The sequence below is a fragment of the Tauraco erythrolophus genome, chromosome Z (assembly GCF_009769465.1).
Source record: "Tauraco erythrolophus isolate bTauEry1 chromosome Z, bTauEry1.pri, whole genome shotgun sequence".
NCBI classification, from domain to species: domain Eukaryota; kingdom Metazoa; phylum Chordata; class Aves; order Musophagiformes; family Musophagidae; genus Tauraco; species Tauraco erythrolophus.
Genome location: NC_141496.1, coordinates 88,795,305 through 88,811,934, shown reverse-complemented (window position 1 = coordinate 88,811,934; position 16,630 = coordinate 88,795,305). Strand labels below are relative to the sequence as shown.

Here is a 16,630-nt window from a genome sequence, read left to right as displayed (position 1 = left end):
TGAACCACATCGCAAACTCATGTGGAATTTAAAACATTTGAAAGCGAGGGGAACACAAGGACTGAGAATGGCATCCATTAAAAAAAAAAAAGCTGTGCAAGTTTGAAAGGAATATTTTTTCAAGTAAGGGAAGTGGCTGTGAGAATACAGAGGCAATCATGCAGAGAAAGCAGTGTGTCACAGGAACACTGGAGGAGAGCAGGCTGGCAGGAAAAGCCAGGCCCATCAGCTTTATTCCTGCGTGCCCAAGAAAAGAGTAATTCTAAAATTTCTCCACTAAAAGTTTTACGTTAATGATTAAAATAAATACTAAAAGAGCTGCTTCTTCCAGACTGACTGCTCCGTATACTTGTGATTATCGACTCCCCTAAAGAAGGGCCACAGATGACTGAACAGTGAGACTCACAGAAACCACAGACAGGCCGTTTCATCCCAGGACAAGCCACTGCACCAGGAAGACATCAGGAAGAGAGGCGCAGTCAGTATAACCACATTTCTGAGCTACGTTATCTAGATCTAGATGTGCCAAAAGCTTTCGAAAGAAAGGAAGTGCAGCAGAGTTGTTTTCTGGGGGTCCTAAAGCGTGTCCCCACACACAGGATTTTGATGGCTCTCTCTTGTTGCTTTACTTGAGCTGCACCGCTAATTGCCAAGAGAGAAAAAGAAGCACTCATCCAGCTGGTGGGGAATACCAGACTGCAAAACCTCAAAAACTTCTGTTTGCCCGTGCAGAATGGAAAGAGGAAAAAAAGGCACCGCCTACTGCCACCTCAAAATAAAGTTTCATAAAGTAAGGTAAACATGCTGTATTCACATTGATAGATACAGAGTTTGGCAGATGGGAAGATGGAATATGGCCAAGATCAGGTTCCACCCCCAGCACGCCTAAATGTTTTCTAGACTTTGGAAGAGAAAAGATACAACAAAGAAAAACTTCAATACCTGTGAAGGAAATGTACATACAAGTCACAAAAAAAAAGCCTCAAAATACTAGATGCAGTAAGCGCATACGTGCCCAGAACGGAACACACGGATGTTTGGGGTGTACTCACCGGGTTGGAATGGGCTGAAACTGTGCTAGCAGCAGATGGAGACCGGGAAACTACAGGACTGACAAGCTGAGGGAAAGTGCCCCTGGCCACAACTAGCTGGACATTATCTTTTGCTTTCTGTAGGATGCTGATGGCCTGTTGATGTGTAATTGTCTGATCAAGGGCTTGTCCATTAATAGCAAGGATTTGATCTGCCTCCTTCAGCTTTCCATCTCTGTCACGAATGCATAAACAGGGAAAGGGGATGACAAAATAAACAAACAAGAAAAACCAAAGAAGTGCTGCCACAGAAATCACTATATTTTGACAATTTTCCAGTGTTTTTAATAGCCTGTTCTTGACACCCCCCACTTTTTAATCTCTCCCTGGAGTTTTGCTGAAAGGAGCTGATGCAGCACACTGGTGATCGCTTCCTTTGAAGCTAATCCCACTGACACTCTCCCAGGGCTACAACCCTCTAGCTAGCTTTCTCCTCCCCGTACCCCCATCCGAGACTAAGCATATTAGATCTCAGTCACTCCCAACCATAGCCTGGGAACTTATGTTTATTCTTGACTTTGAGCCTCTTGCTTAACAGACCAAGTGCTCCACTTTGTTCAGTGTGCACATTCTGAATATTCATCAAACCGTGGAGTGGAACACTCTTTCACCAAGATGTTACAGGACCAAATTTTGTTTTGCACAAAACCAAGAAAAAAAAATAAAAATAATAAAAAAAAAAAGACATGGAGGCAGAGCTAGAAACAGAGAGAAAATGATAAAATATATCCCTTTCAAATGAGGGGGGAAAAAAGCCCTAAACACATTAAAAAATAACTCTTAACATTCTGACAAAGGAAGCACTACTGTAAAATAACACACTGAGCCCTTCCCCAGACCTACTTCAAAGGAAGCACATGAAGCCTACGCAGCTGAGTTACCCTCTGCCTCCTCCACCGCTTCTGTTGCTTCTGCAACAAACCAGCAAAAACTCTGAGCCTTGTCTTCAACATCCCAAAGTGGCAATGCTTTCAAAGCAACAGGCAGCAAGGAAAACAAGGACCCCAATCGAACCAGTTTTTGTGAGCACCTACAGAGTAGAAGCCAAGGTACTCAACAGCATTCAGGAAAAACACTATTCAGCTTCAACTCGCAATTTCAGTTGTGAATTTGAACTGGTTTTTGGAGTGCTCTCAGAGACTTCTTACTGCCAGGGCCCTTCTGGTTTATGAGCCCTGTAACAGCTGTTGAACGCTTCTCTTCTCGCCAGTTAATGGGGCAGCGCCTGGTTCAGTAAAGACAGGTCTCAACTCCATGGAATACGAGACGTAAAAGCAAAGACCTCTTGAAAGGGAAGGTGGAGGGGGGGAAAGAAAGTGGAATTCAGGCAGATTAAAAAATACTGTAAAGACATAGAGCACGCCACCTTTGGTAACTGAATTAACTTTGTGGGCCACTCTCTGCCCTCTGTGAAAAGGATAGTGTTTAGACCACAAATAATCAGAAAATTTCTCCCTACAGCACAGTGAGAAATAGCGCCGAGATGACTCAGCCACCCCACACGACATACAAAGTACACCACACATCAGCTCTGGCTGGGATCCCGATCAGCAAATCCACACAGAGTGATATACCCCACCAGCCTGCAGTGAACCTGTGCTGCTGCCATTCACCACTGAGCACGCTTGCTCCATCGGGCTGTTCTTGCAGCAGAAATCCATTCCTTTCAACACTACTTGTAGAATCAGGATTAAAGTCTAAAGCATACTTTCAGCAAGCTACTATTATTGCTGAGTTTCTGGTATCATCAGCTGGACTTCTCTTTTTAAGAGTCCAACACCTTGAAGTCAAGCACTGCTCAACTCATAAGCTGGGTCTTACACCTGCTCAGTGAGATCCTACCTAACAAACAACCCTGCTAGTTACAACCTATTTTTTTTCACCAGATTGTTTTTCAGTGCATTCAAGGACAGCAAAATCTGTATTTCAGCTTTACAAGCCAGGACACAGAAGAGTAATCTCCTCGTTCCCCCTGTTGGAAAGCAGATGTTACGAAGAAATTACAGAGAAACCACATCTGTAGCACCTAGAAATTCAGAACAGATCATACACTGCCCTGTTCTAATGTCACATACTTAAAGCTGCTATGATGTATGGCTTAGAATACAAGAGAAACGCCCCCTTGTACCACAAAAAAAACAGCAACAACACAACTAAACTCCAGTGTTGTGTTAACACTTGGTACAGTAAAACATCCCAGTAGTAATCTTACCTATGTGCCACACTTCCCTCCTGGATTTCTTGCACAAATATTCCTAGTTCTCCCCTGTTTTCACTCTTGAGTCCCACAACACTGAAGCCCAGACCACCACTTAAAGGTTTAATAAGCTCAATGGTCTCAACAAGACGACCCTGTTCAGTAGGAAAAAACGGGTAAAAATGTTAAAACTGTTGAAAAGCAGCATTAATGAACGCGGTGAACAACCTCGAAAGGAGTTTCTAGTTTGACAGCTACAGCTGGACAAGGCTACACTAGCTAATAACTGAAACGTAGTTGCTCAGTTGCAATTTCTCACTGTCATACAGAAAAGTGACAATTATGAAAGATTTGAGAAATCATTACAGTGTAGAAGATCATTACAGTGTAGAAGAGGAAATCAGGAAGCAACAGATAAATACACAGTTTAGGCTTAGTAGTAACTAAACTAGGATGTAAGTGCCTATAAAATTTTAGAGAGTACAGGCCAGCTCTCAAGCAGAAACTAGAAAAAGAATATGAATTTCATAAAGACGGAAAAAGTAGGACTGTGCAAAAGGCTCTGCAGAAAAAGCAGAATTCCCCTATCTGGCTCTATTACACGTTAATTAGAAAAATGGTGGAATACATTCCTGGCCATTCTCAGCTCCAGCCACCGAAGGGACTCGTAGGAAAGCAGTAAGATTACAGCACAAGGCATAGCAAGGCCAGAAAGGAATTTTCCATCATATTTCCAAGCAAGTCATAGAACTGGCTTTCATTACGTATGCATACAACAGAGCATCTCCCTGCACACAGAGCAGCAGTCCTACAACGAGCACAGAAAGATGATGGCATGCTGATTCCTGAGAAGCATGCTGCCCAGCCAAGGACAACAACACAGCAGTGAAGTGTCAAGGCTACTTTTCCAGCTGTTTTCTCATTTACCAATGGTTCTTCAAATTACAAGGTTATTTTTGCTTTATACAGCAAGCGAGCTCTGGTTTGCTTAATAACTCGTTTGCTTTTAAACAAACATACACATATTTTAATCTTCCAGACCAAGAGCGATCCACATTTTGTGGTTACCAGACGACACGCTTACCTGAGACATGTTTCTCATCAGCTGCTCGAAGTCATCACTAGAGGACTTCCCATTGGTCTGAGGAGTAATGGATCTCATTGATGCCTCCAGCACATTAGCTGGGCTGCCATTCTGTTGAGCCAACAAATATGACTCATTATGTGGCAAGGACCCCGCGTTCACACCATGATGGAGAAGCTGGGGGAATTCGCCAGTGGAATGTATGGAAGGTGTAATATTTGCCTGTAAAAGATTGATGGCAACATAGACTTACAGACATAGCAGAAACCTCCTATCAAAGAGCATTAGGATAGGCCAACTGCTTGCTAAAAGTATTTTAAATCCTAATTTGCAATTTTAAAAAGACATTTTTGAAATAATCTCGACTATTTATAGTCGCTGTGAAGCTGTGAATTATCAGCATAAACATGAAAGACATTGATGAAAATAATTTAAAATTCTTTTCCATACTCCATCTAGAATTCTTCTATTCATGTAAGCATAGCAGCTTGAAGTACTCCAATGCAATGGTAGAGGCAGACAAGTACAAACTTCTTCTACAGTACCAGTATTTTCAAAAACAAATGTATCAATTATTTTACAAGACAACTAAAAAAAAAAAAAAAAGTATATTTTGATGAGAGAAGAAAGACACCTCAGTGGCTACGTATGGAATGAATTTCACTGGTCAGGGTTTCTGCACCACTATGCACTACGGCTGCCAATATGACTCCTTGTATGAGCCAGAATTAAATACAAAATTACTGAACAAGTCTAAAATCACCAGGCTGATCCGAAAACCACAGTCGTACCTTTACTCAGGCAGTCTGGGCAATACACTTCTCTTAGAGCAGAAAAGAAAACAGGACAATTCTGCACTTTGCCCAGACATAGTATAGTAACTACATTCCAGTAAGCCTCTGCCCACCAATTTAATAAACAGCTGGTGAGAGGGGAACAGAGACACCACTTTATACGAATGTATAAAGCTCAGCTGAAGCAGGACACCTCACCTGGCTGTTGTCCCACACGCCTGTTGACTGTCAACAGGCACTGTTTTACTCCATATCGACCTGTTTTACACTTGCCTGGCACACTAATCACAATGCAGGACCACAATATTGCAGCCTCAAATACTTTTCACAGTTTTACAGTGCAAATTTCTTAGCATTATGCACCACAATTCAAAAGACTGGGATTCCCCTTCCTTGAAGCAACGAAAAATTTCGGAACTGTAAATGTATTCTAAAAAGTCTACAGAACCCTCTCAATTGTTTAAGCATGCTACTCCCATTAGGTTTATCACATCATCCTCCCAACAGTCAGGTCATGAAAAGGTCAGTATGATTTTCCATCACACAGATAATTTCCTCTTATCTGGGCGCTCCAGGAAAATACAATAGAACAAACATCATTTGTTGAGTATCTTATCTGTCTAGGAAGAACCTTGAGTTACAGAAAAAATACCACAAGACAGCACTGGAAAGAAAAGCCCTCGACAGCACTTTTGTCTGCTCTGCCATAAAAAACTGGAAAGAGGAAAACCAGGATGTTCAGAACTCAGTGATTTCCATCACACAGTGACAACGTTGTGTTGTCCATATTTGTGAGGAATCACTTGGGTTATGTTTCCAATAAATGGTTAACACCTAAAACGTGCACACATGCACTTTCTTTAATCACATACAGTCATTCCAGCAAGTCTGTAAGGCACAGGTAGATGAGCCTTGTTTCACAGTTCATTACACGTAACAACACCCAGAGACATAATCAGATTCTGCCCTTCTGTGAGTGCAAGACTTCCCCTTGCATCCATAGGCATGGATCTGAAACTAATAAAGACTATGCCATACGGCGTTTTCTATCCGCATGAGCCCATGCAAAGGGTTAATTCACCTCCACCTTCCCAATGTCATCCATTTCAATGTGAAAAAATAGATCATTGAACTTGGACAATTAATACAGAATCATAGAATGCTTTGGGTTGGAAGGGACCTCAAAGATCATCTAGTTCCGACCCCCCTGCCATGGGCAGGGACACCCTCCACTGCACCAGGTTCCCCAAAGCCCCATCCAACCTGGCCTTGAACACTTCCAGGGATGGGGCAGTCACAACTTCTCTGGGCAACCTGTTTCAGTGCCTCACCACCCTCAGAGTGAAAAATTTCTTCCTTATATCCAATCTGAATCTGCCCTCTTTCAGTTTAAATCCGTTGCCCCTTGTCCTATCACTACATGCCCTTGTAAAAAGCCCCTCTCCAGCTTTCCTGTAGGCCCCCTTTAAGTACTGGAAGGCTGTGATAAGATCACCCCGGAGCCTTCTCTTCTCCAGGCTGAACAGCACCAGCTCTCTCATATCTCAATATGCTTCATTTCTTGTTCTTCTGAACAAGGTCAAATTATTATTTGCAAGAGTATCTAACACCAGTGTAATTAGCCAGTCTTGCATTGCTTCTATTTAAAAATATTTTTACATTTCAACAGCAAGATAAAGCAGCCTAAGAGTATACGAGATGCAAACCCAAACTACTTCTCACGTGCACTCCGAGGCCATAGGATATGGGTCTGATATCACAAACGTTAGTTAAGTCACAAATACACAGCCACTTTCTAAACTGCAGTGCTTGCTGTAGAAAACAGCACTGAACTGCCCTTCCAGCTGAAGGCTACCATCTTCAGAGCTCGCTTGGTGAAAGGAGTCACTACAGAACTTGCCACCCGACCAGGCAAAGTCAGCAAGGTCAGTCTAAACAAGCAACAGCATAGCACGAGCAAAACCTACTGATTTTATTATTTATTTTTGTTATTTTATTATTTTATTGATTTTTATTATTTTACTGATTTTTTACTGATTTTTTTTTTCATTAGTTTATAAATATGGAAAGGGTGACTGTCATGAGGATGGAGCCAGGCTCTTCTCACTGGCATGCAATGACAGGACAAGGGGAAATGGATATAAGCTGGAACATAGGAGGTTCCGCTTAAACATGAGGAAGAACTTCTTCCCAGTAAGGGGAACAGAACACTGGAACAGGCTGCCCACAGAGGTTGTGGAGTCTCCTTCTCTGGAGATGTTTCAAACCCGCCTCGACATGTTCTTGTGTGATCTGATGTAGGTGGTCCTGCTCCAGCAAGCGGATTGGACTAGATGATCCTTTGAGGTCCCTTCCAATCCCTGACATTCTGGGATTCTATGATTTTGCTCAAAGTAGATCAGTGAGGGTACACATTTGGCACCATTCTAAGCACAGCATTACTCTGTCTTGGGACCCTTTCAAGGTGTCAGGAGTTTCCTAGGGTTTCATCCCTCAAGATGGCAGAAGGAGAAAGGTCACTGGTATTACTGATAGTCCTACAAAACCCAAGTGTAGGTGCATTCAGTACTTATAACGGGGTTTATAAGAAAGATGGAGAGGGACTGTTAACCAGGGCCTGTAGTGACAGCACAAGGGGCAACAGTTTTAAACTGGAAGAAGCTAAGTTTAGACTGGATGTGAAGAAGAAATTATTTACAATGAGATGGTGAGACACAGGAACAAGTTGCCCAGAGAAGTTGTGGCTGCCCCATCCCTGGAAGTGTTCAAGGTCACATTGGACAGGGCTTTGAGCAACGTGATCTAGTGGAAGGTCTCCTTGCCCACAGCAGGGGGCTTGGAACTAGATGATCTTCAAGGTCCTTCCAACTCAAACCGTTCTACATTCTATGATTCTTCTCTAGGCAAATTCTTCAATTAAGATATGACCATGTCCTTAGGGATTTATGTTTTTCGCTCTGGCAGAAAACTCACACATTCCCATGCTAAAATAGAAGTAGCACCAGGTCGATTCATATTTTAGTTTTACATTCTATGTTTTCATACACCAAATCCTGTTCAAACTGGCAACATAGCACCCACCTTCTCATTGTGACATTTCATTCTTTCTGCACCCTTTTACGACTTGGGACATCACTGCAAACGTATAGGAACTGACTGACCTCTCACATTCCTTCTGTCTTCCAAACCAGAAGATGGAAGCTGTTCGTGATTTTCTAAGACATTTTCCACAACTAATTATTAACTCCATTATTCTCAAGACTCTGGATGGTTTTTATTTGCATGATGGTTGAAATACCACCAAAAGGAAGTGCTGTGCACTACAGAGCAAGAAAGGGCAAAAATAACCCTCCAATCCACACCAGTTTAACTAGAACTTTACAGAGCTTTGCCGCAGATCTTCAGTACAACAGTGATTACAGCACAGCTACAAGGCAGTTTCAAACACCACTTCTTCAGTAACAATTGATAGCAACACTTCATTTCCATCACACCTTTTTCAAACAAACACAGCTATATGTTCAAACGGAGGATGTGCTTAACACAGGAAGCCTACTTCACATAAAGCGGCTTCTGACTTGTGAAACTCCAAGAAAAAAACGAAACTCTAAGAAAAAAATGTCCAAATGTTAACAGAATAAATTTGGTGTATGTGTCTGTGCAAAACACATAGATTTCAGAATGTCTCCTCTCTCGAAACACATACACTTACACTTTAAAAACATACCTGGTTTATAATGACATTTATAATGATCCTAAAGGTAGAAGTTCAGAATCCCCAGAAAAATTACAAACAGAAACGTGACAACCACTCTCTTCCCTGTCTCCCTGAAACACAGGCTTATAGCATGTAAAAGTTGAGAAGAACTGATGTATATTCTTGCTAACAACAGAAGTATAGGTCATTCCAGGGGGAGTAATGAACCACAAGTGGAAACCTTAGAAAGATGATGTTCTTGTGGTTGCATGAAATATTTTTCATAACATGTAAATTGCACTACTTTGCAGTAATAAAATCACTATAATTCCTTCAAGAAGCAGCTTTATAGCACTCTGATTGTGTAACTACCACAGGAAAGAATATTGCTTTGTTTTACAATTTGTCTTATGCTAATTTTCTTTGAATGCCTTTCTGCTCGCTGTATGTAACATCTGCAATGTGGACATAATCTGGTACAAGGCAAAAGGAGAAATTCACAAATATCACCAAGTACGACCAAACTTATGTTAGAGTCACGCAGACAGACACTGAACGCAATCAAATAGTGCTTGCCTGAAGTTGTTTGAAGCATTTTTTAACAAAAACTGAGCTGCCCAAGCCACGTCTGAAAAAAACTGAGCTGCCTACAAGAAAGATGGGGAGAGGCTGTTCAGGAGGGCCTGCTGTGATAGGACAAGGGGTAATGGTTTTAAAATAGAGGGAGGTAGGTTCAGGTTGGATATTAGAAAAAAATTTTTTACCATGAGAGTTGTAGAACACTGGAACAGGTTGCCCAGAGAGGTGGTGGATGCTCCATCCCTGGAGACGTTCAAGGCCAGGTTGGACAAGGCCCTGAGCAACCTGATCTAGTTGGAGATATCCCTGTTCCTTGCAGGGGGGTTGGACTAGATGACCTTTGAAGGTCCCTTCCAGCCCCAACCATTCTATGATTCTATGATTCTATGTCTGCAGTGCACGTCGGCATTGCTCAGGTCTCAACTCGGACAAGAGCAAATTCTCAGCGTTTCTGCACTCCAGACAGCGAGTCCCGGCCCTCGGAGACTCCAAGCAGCACAGGGCACTGCTTCAGCTGACGGGGAATGTCCTGAGTAGCAAAACGGTGGGCTGCAGCAGCGACCGCGCTGGAAGCGGTGAAGACCAAGCACTGCTCCAGCACCGCCCTGCCGGCTGCCTCTTTACGTCTCCATCATCGGGGCGGGCAAAGCAGATCTCAAATTACCATTTGTTGAATTTTGTTTCCAAACACACACAGCAAATGATGTTGTTGCAGACAAGGGCTCAAGACAGGAGCTAAAGGTCTCCTCCAGTTGTGCAAACCACAGAGTTAAGCGACTGTTCACAAGCAATACGAAAAGACACAGTTTCTCCACTTCTTCCCTAAATCCACACTAGAGCTGACACCCAGCTACCCTGTGCAACCCAATACATGCAGCACTGCGGTGGGACTCTTCACCACTGCTGCACTGTGAACAAAATACTGTGGTCAAACTGACAAGCAAAAAAAAAAAATCTGAGGAATGCAGCCCACCGAAGGGAAGGGTATTGTGCTCTGGCACAGCCCTGCATGGAAAGGATGCAGGGGGAGGAGGGGAGGAGGAGGTGGACAAGGGAGAGACGGAAAGAAGATAAGGTGGAGAGGGCTGCCAGCACCATCTGAGTATTTGCTTTAAAATATTTTATAAAGAAAACATTATTGAAAAGTTAAAAATATCACAATCGCTGTTTTTCTTTTCTGTCACTCCTTTATCTTCCAACAATGATGCTCTTCAGCATGAGAAAACAAGCATTCACTAAAGAATAAGGATACGAAGAGGCAGAAAATGGTTCCTTCAGCGCTCCTCAACTCAAGTGACCAGTGAAGTCAGTATAGTAATTCTCAAAAAAACATCCCTTTGCTGTCCCTACACTTTTCCCACTCCAGTTCTTCAACTTCACAAGGACAGGTTTGCAATGCAAACAAAACCTCCTTGCTCATTTAAGAAAAAAAACTTTAAGCACCAAAGCATCAGATTTGCTGATTTAACATCATGCCTCACCAACATCCAGATGAAGCAACATACAGCTCTGTCCACACCACTGCATGTAACACAAATGCAAACTCAAAAGGCTCTTATTAAGTACACACCAACAATAAAGGGAATCAATTTCCAATTAACATACAGAAGCTTTAAGGAAGTGAAACAGCAAAAAATCTGTAACACCTCCATGCATGCAGAAACACACACTTTTTCAGATATTGTTTTGGTGCTTAGAAGATCACTTATCCATAGGGGAAAAAAAGAAAAGGAAGTTTACTATTTTAGACCATGAAAAATGGTGACAACTCTCACTGGAATGCAAGGAATATTCGTCTGCTAAAATTGTATATTTGCCTCTTATTTTTTGCGAGGAAAACATGACAGATGTTTACAAGATTTGCCAGCTCATTTTCCAGACTCACTGCACAAATAGAAGACCAGGGTCTCACTATCATCTCTATGCCTTCCAGGCACAGCACCTCAAGACAGTAACATGTCGTACCTTCAAACCCACTGAGGCCACTACAGGCCCACAAGCAGGTCTCACTTAGCAACCTACTTCTGTTGGGATGCTTACAAGGAATCAGTCTGACTTAGAAAGTAAATTGCCATCATTGCTTCTCTGCTCCCATCTTCTCTTTCAACCTATGCTTTCCTAAAAGATGGCCTTCTCCTGAGAATTTTGCAATAGTCTTGTAGCTCTTTAACACCTCATAAACTAATTAAATATACATGAGCAGTTTAACAGACTGCCACTTTCATTTCACTCTGAGAAGAAACAGAACCCCATTCAATTTTCAATGCAGCTCATCGTGAAACACCAAAAAAATTTGGCCATCTTAGTCTCCAGTGGGCAGAGACTGCAACACTAGTCGATGCACAGCTCAGTACCACTTGTCACCCTGTCTCAAACATAGCTCTGACTGCGAGTGCTTGGAACACAACTTGTCTCCTTCCTCAGTCCAGCACAGCTTGGCCGAAAAGCCTGGTCACTATTTACCTGCCTCGCAGTTTTCACCAACCTGTAGTTTAAGAGTTTCAAGAGGAGAGTGCTTTCCTAGCCATAAAAAGAGAACTTAAAGGGTGTCCTTGAACAAAACAGCCTTTGAAAATTCCAGGAAATACAATTATTTAACATGACTCCCTATTTTATCATTTTGCTCTTTGTCCTGTTCCAATATACTTTATAAACATTTAAATAAAGCAGAGATAGAAAATCTGATGTTGTATTGTAGGGAAGACATGATTCTATCGAGATAATAAAGGATAGTTTCTAAACAGCTGACCCAAACCTAAGACTAGCTAAAAACATACACTTGCACTCACAAGTGTTCATATAAGCACACATCAAGAGGGAATTCACACCCAAGGAGCACCTCTGGCAACTAGACTGGATGTGTACCAGGCAACATGCACAGGCTCCTAAAGTTACTGTACAGAAAAACCTGCAGGGTTAGGGCTGAAGGTAAAACTATTAATTGCTTTTTAAAAAATACACATCTGAAATTCCCATCTGTAGTATCAGCTGCTTCGTTTTACCAATTTAGGTGACTGTACTAAAAAGAGAAGCATCCTTTAACTTCACAGCAAATGTCTGGAAGTGAAAATTTAATTTGCCTTTTCACCAAATTCCCATTAATCCTTCAGGCACGCTTTCATTCCTCACTACATGTTCCCAGAGTCACCACCACATAATTCACACAAATAATTCACATAATTTCTGGATGTCACTGTTAAATTCTCCTTTACAAACAGCAGAGTAAACAAACCTTCAGAACTGCTCTTTTTCCTAGATTTTTTTTAAAAAAATCACTCCAACGTCATCAAGTCTCTACACAGCAATCATGCAAAATTTTAAAAACATGGCCACGTACAGCACTGCAGACACCATTCTAACTTACTTCTTGCCTCTGCAAAACATCATTGAGATGATCTACAAGAAGCAATAAGGGCCGGACTGCTCTCCTGCCACACAGCTGTAGTGGCATCAGGATCATAAGGACTCCTCACCAGCCGCAGTCCGGTCAGAGACCCGATGCAGCTCCACGCTGACGAAAGGTCAGCATGCAGGGGCTGCAACCTCTCACTCTGGCATGTCTGCATACCACCCGTAGAGTTGCCCATCTTGCAGGAGTCAAGGGAGCAACTATTTGCACAGCCAGAGACACAGTTTAGCCCCAATTCAGTTACTGAACTACTTCTTATATTCTTCAAGTTCTTATTCAAGTTTAAGAGCAACGAAACTAGTGAAAGGTTTAGAGAACTTGTCCTATGAGGAGCAACTGAGGGAGCCAGGACTGGTCAGTCTGGAGAAGAGGAGGCTCAGGGGAGACCTTATCGCTCTCTACAATTACCTGGAAGAAAGTTCTAGGGAGATGGGATGTCAGTCTCTTCTCCCACGTTATGAATGACAGAACGAGAGGGAATGGCCTCAAGTTGCGCCAGGGGAAATTTAGGTTAGATATCAGGAAAAATTTCTTTACAGAGAGGGCTGTGAAGTATTGGAACAGGCTGCCCAGGGAGGTGGTGGAGTCCCCATCCCTGGAGGTGTTTAAAAACCATGTAGATTTGGTGTTGAGCAATATCGTTTAGAGACCCTGACAGTGCAGGGTGAATGGCTGGACTCAATGATCTTGAGGGTCTCTTCCAACCAGATGGTTCTGTGATTCTGCTGACAAGGAAATCATAGTAATAAATAAACAAGTCAATATAGCCAAGTTGCTGCCCCTTTTCTCATCCTCACTGACAACACGTAGAAAAGTAATACTTTTACTTAAAAGCCTGAGCAACGAAAAGGGAAGGAGAAGCTTTTGCTTCTCTTTGATCTTTTATTCCTATACGAAAAGGACAGATCTTCATTTCCTTATGCAGTCAACTTTCCACAGCTTCCCTTATATATTCTCATTTTAGCACAGTAAGACACAAGAGAGCACTAAAAGGCTCCTAGGAAAAAAATCCTAAGATCTCATACGAAACACAATCCTTCTGAATGACAGACACAAAGGCTTATGTTAACTCCCCACCCAGCAACACCATTTCCCTGCCGTACACATCGTAAGTAACAAGCATATACATCAAAAACACGTACACAAACTATGGGCCTCAACAAAGCCCACAGAAGTCGATGAGTATGTCCTCCTCAGTTCCTTGAAGCTTTGGATTAGACAGTTAATTTAGGCTATCTGATTTCACTATTCAAGGTTCAGACACACACATGTTTTTGCACCTTCTCTGCAACTTTTCTCTTGCGCCTGGGAGGCTGCTTTTCCTACCTGATCTCTCAGCTGTTGAACGGAAGTCTGAAGGTTGAGAATTTGGTTAAAGAGAGGACTCTGCAGCACTGACTTCAACAAGCTCAGTTTCTCCTCATTGGCAATGTCACCTCGATCCCGAAGTTTTGCCTGTAAGCGCTCCATGGCCTGGAGGGCCCGATGTGTATCTGTGGCGATAACCATTCCTAGTCAGTAGCAGTTTAGAAACAGCCACATTCAGGCAAGCAACAGGTTAAACATATCCCTCTCTACTGCTCAAACTGCAGAGGACTTGAATGGTTCAGTTCTGAACAAAAATCCTAGCCCAAACATGTCTAATGAATCAGGAAGTCAGAGGCATAGGACAAAACACAAGGCACTGAAAATTACTCTTTTTCCATTGAGAACTGGGTTACAAAAGTGAAAGAGTGTCTATCAAAATTCAGTTACAGGAGCTGTGGCTATGGACTACTGTAAATAAGAAGTGAGAAAAATAGCCATAATAGAAAACATTTGTCTTCTTCATACATTTTTTTTTTAATTCTAGTAAGGATTAAAACAACAAAATCAAGACAACAGGCTAAAAATTAAATACAGTAAATACATGAAAGTACACCTTTTGTTCTCGAATACAAAAACTCAAATATATCATGTATTTCTAAGCACAGTAGGTATTTTTTACAAAACCTCTCTCAGCAGTATATACCAATGTCCTAAATCTATCATGCACACTTGATTTGGCCACAAAACTACAGTGATACAAACAAAAAAAAAGATTACCAATTGTTTCCAACATGTTTTCTGCTTCTCAGGTTCTACTCCAATAACGGCAAGAGGCAGCAAATACGGTATTTTCCTGAAAAATAACAGAAAGGGAAAAGGGTCACACTTACAGAAGCACCAGGCTGTGAAGAAGAAAGTTTTACTTCTGATAACAAAAAAACAGCCCCACAAAATAACAATCCACAAAAAACATATCTCCTTGAACAATTACAATAACCTCAGAGGTGACCATATTCTGAGTTACTCTGGAGCTTAAAACCTGTCTGAAAATTGCTTTTAGCGATATACTTCGCAATATTTTTCCATTTCCATATCAAAGCTGCTGTCTGCATACTGTTGCACAACACGTCCTCAATCGCTTTAATCAGAAGCTATGAATCATAGCTGTCACTGATACTTTACACAGTTTCATTGCTTTTTTCAGCAATTCACAAAAAACATTCCCTGTGGGATCAGTTTTCAAGCTCTATGTTGATGATTTCAGGTGCATGAGCCATAGCACATTTTTTAAAGTCACCTTTTAGAAAGAAAAGTCACATAAGACACAAAGTCTTCTTGCTACACAGCCCTGCAGGACACTCACACTACAGCCACCGCTATTAACCCCTCCTGGAATCGAGACTCAAATCTGGATGGTGGCTGGGCTTCCACCAGTTCGGGTTACTGGGTAGGGAAATTCTACACTGGGAAGAAGAAATTCTGAAACTGTTTTGTTTATTCTTTCTTGTTGCTTTTTGGGGCTGTTTTTGTTCGGTTTTTTTTATTTATTTTTCCACAGTGTGTCTGCAATTGCTCAGGAAGTTGTAGTGACAGAGTATGCTTGATGAAGATTGTTGTGATTTAACCCCAACCGCCAACTAAACATCACGCAGCTGCTCACTCACCTTCCCTTGCCCCCGGGGGAACAGGGGAGAGAATCAAAGGGGTAAAGGGAAGGAGACTCGTGAGCTGAAATATTAACAATTTAGTAACCGAAATAACAGTAATAATGATTAAAATAATAAAATATACAAACGAGTGCAACAGCTCACCACCTGCTGACCAACGCCCAGCCCGTCGCCAGCTAGTGATCCCGAAGAAGAGAAATCCCAAAAACGCAATCCCGGAACACAGTGAGCTCCCCGGACAACCGTCATCCATACACTGAGCGTGACATTGCATGATATGGAATATTTCATTGACCAATTTGAGCCTAAGTCCACAATCTAAGCCAGTGATAGTGGGTCCATTGCTCCGGCCGTGCTCATTCTCAGCTTGTTGTGCACCTGCACAGTGGCAAAACATGGGAAGCTGAAAAGCCACTCATGTCTTGGCAACAACTAAACACATCAGCATGTTATCAACATTCTTCTCATACCAAATCCCGCACTAAATCCAGAACACTGTGCTATTCTAGCTACCAAGAAGAAAATTAACTCTATCCCAGCCAAAATCAGGACAGCGATGGATAGCTGGGGAGAACTGAGGAGTTCAAGTATCATTGCACGTGTTTGAACTGAGCTGTGAGATTGAGAGCAGCCCTGAGCAAAAGGGCTTGGGAGTGCTGGTGGATGAGAAGCTCAACATGAGCCAACACTGTGCGCTGGCAGCCCAGAAAGCCAACCGTGTCCTGGGCTGCATCCAAAGCAGCGTGGGCAGCAGGTCGAGGGAGGGGATTCTGCCCCTCTACTCAGCTCTCGTAAGACCCCACC

The 16,630-nt window shown here is 42.3% G+C and overlaps 1 protein-coding gene across 4 annotated transcripts in view; it reads right to left on the bottom strand.

The window, feature by feature from the left end:
• Positions 1-14,952, bottom strand: part of MPDZ (multiple PDZ domain crumbs cell polarity complex component) — an 87,776-nt gene extending 72,824 nt beyond the window's left edge. For all 4 annotated transcript variants that reach the window (XM_086628719.1, XM_086628720.1, XM_086628721.1 and 1 more), the window contains exons 1-5: positions 14,937-14,952; positions 14,178-14,344; positions 4,373-4,594; positions 3,304-3,443; positions 1,053-1,266 (exon numbers count right to left, since the gene is read on the bottom strand). In XM_086628719.1, the coding sequence (XP_086484845.1) occupies positions 1,053-1,266; positions 3,304-3,443; positions 4,373-4,594; positions 14,178-14,344; positions 14,937-14,952 (759 nt within the window). The remainder of the gene's footprint in view (positions 1-1,052; positions 1,267-3,303; positions 3,444-4,372; positions 4,595-14,177; positions 14,345-14,936) is intronic.
• Positions 14,953-16,630: the final 1,678 nt, after the last annotated feature.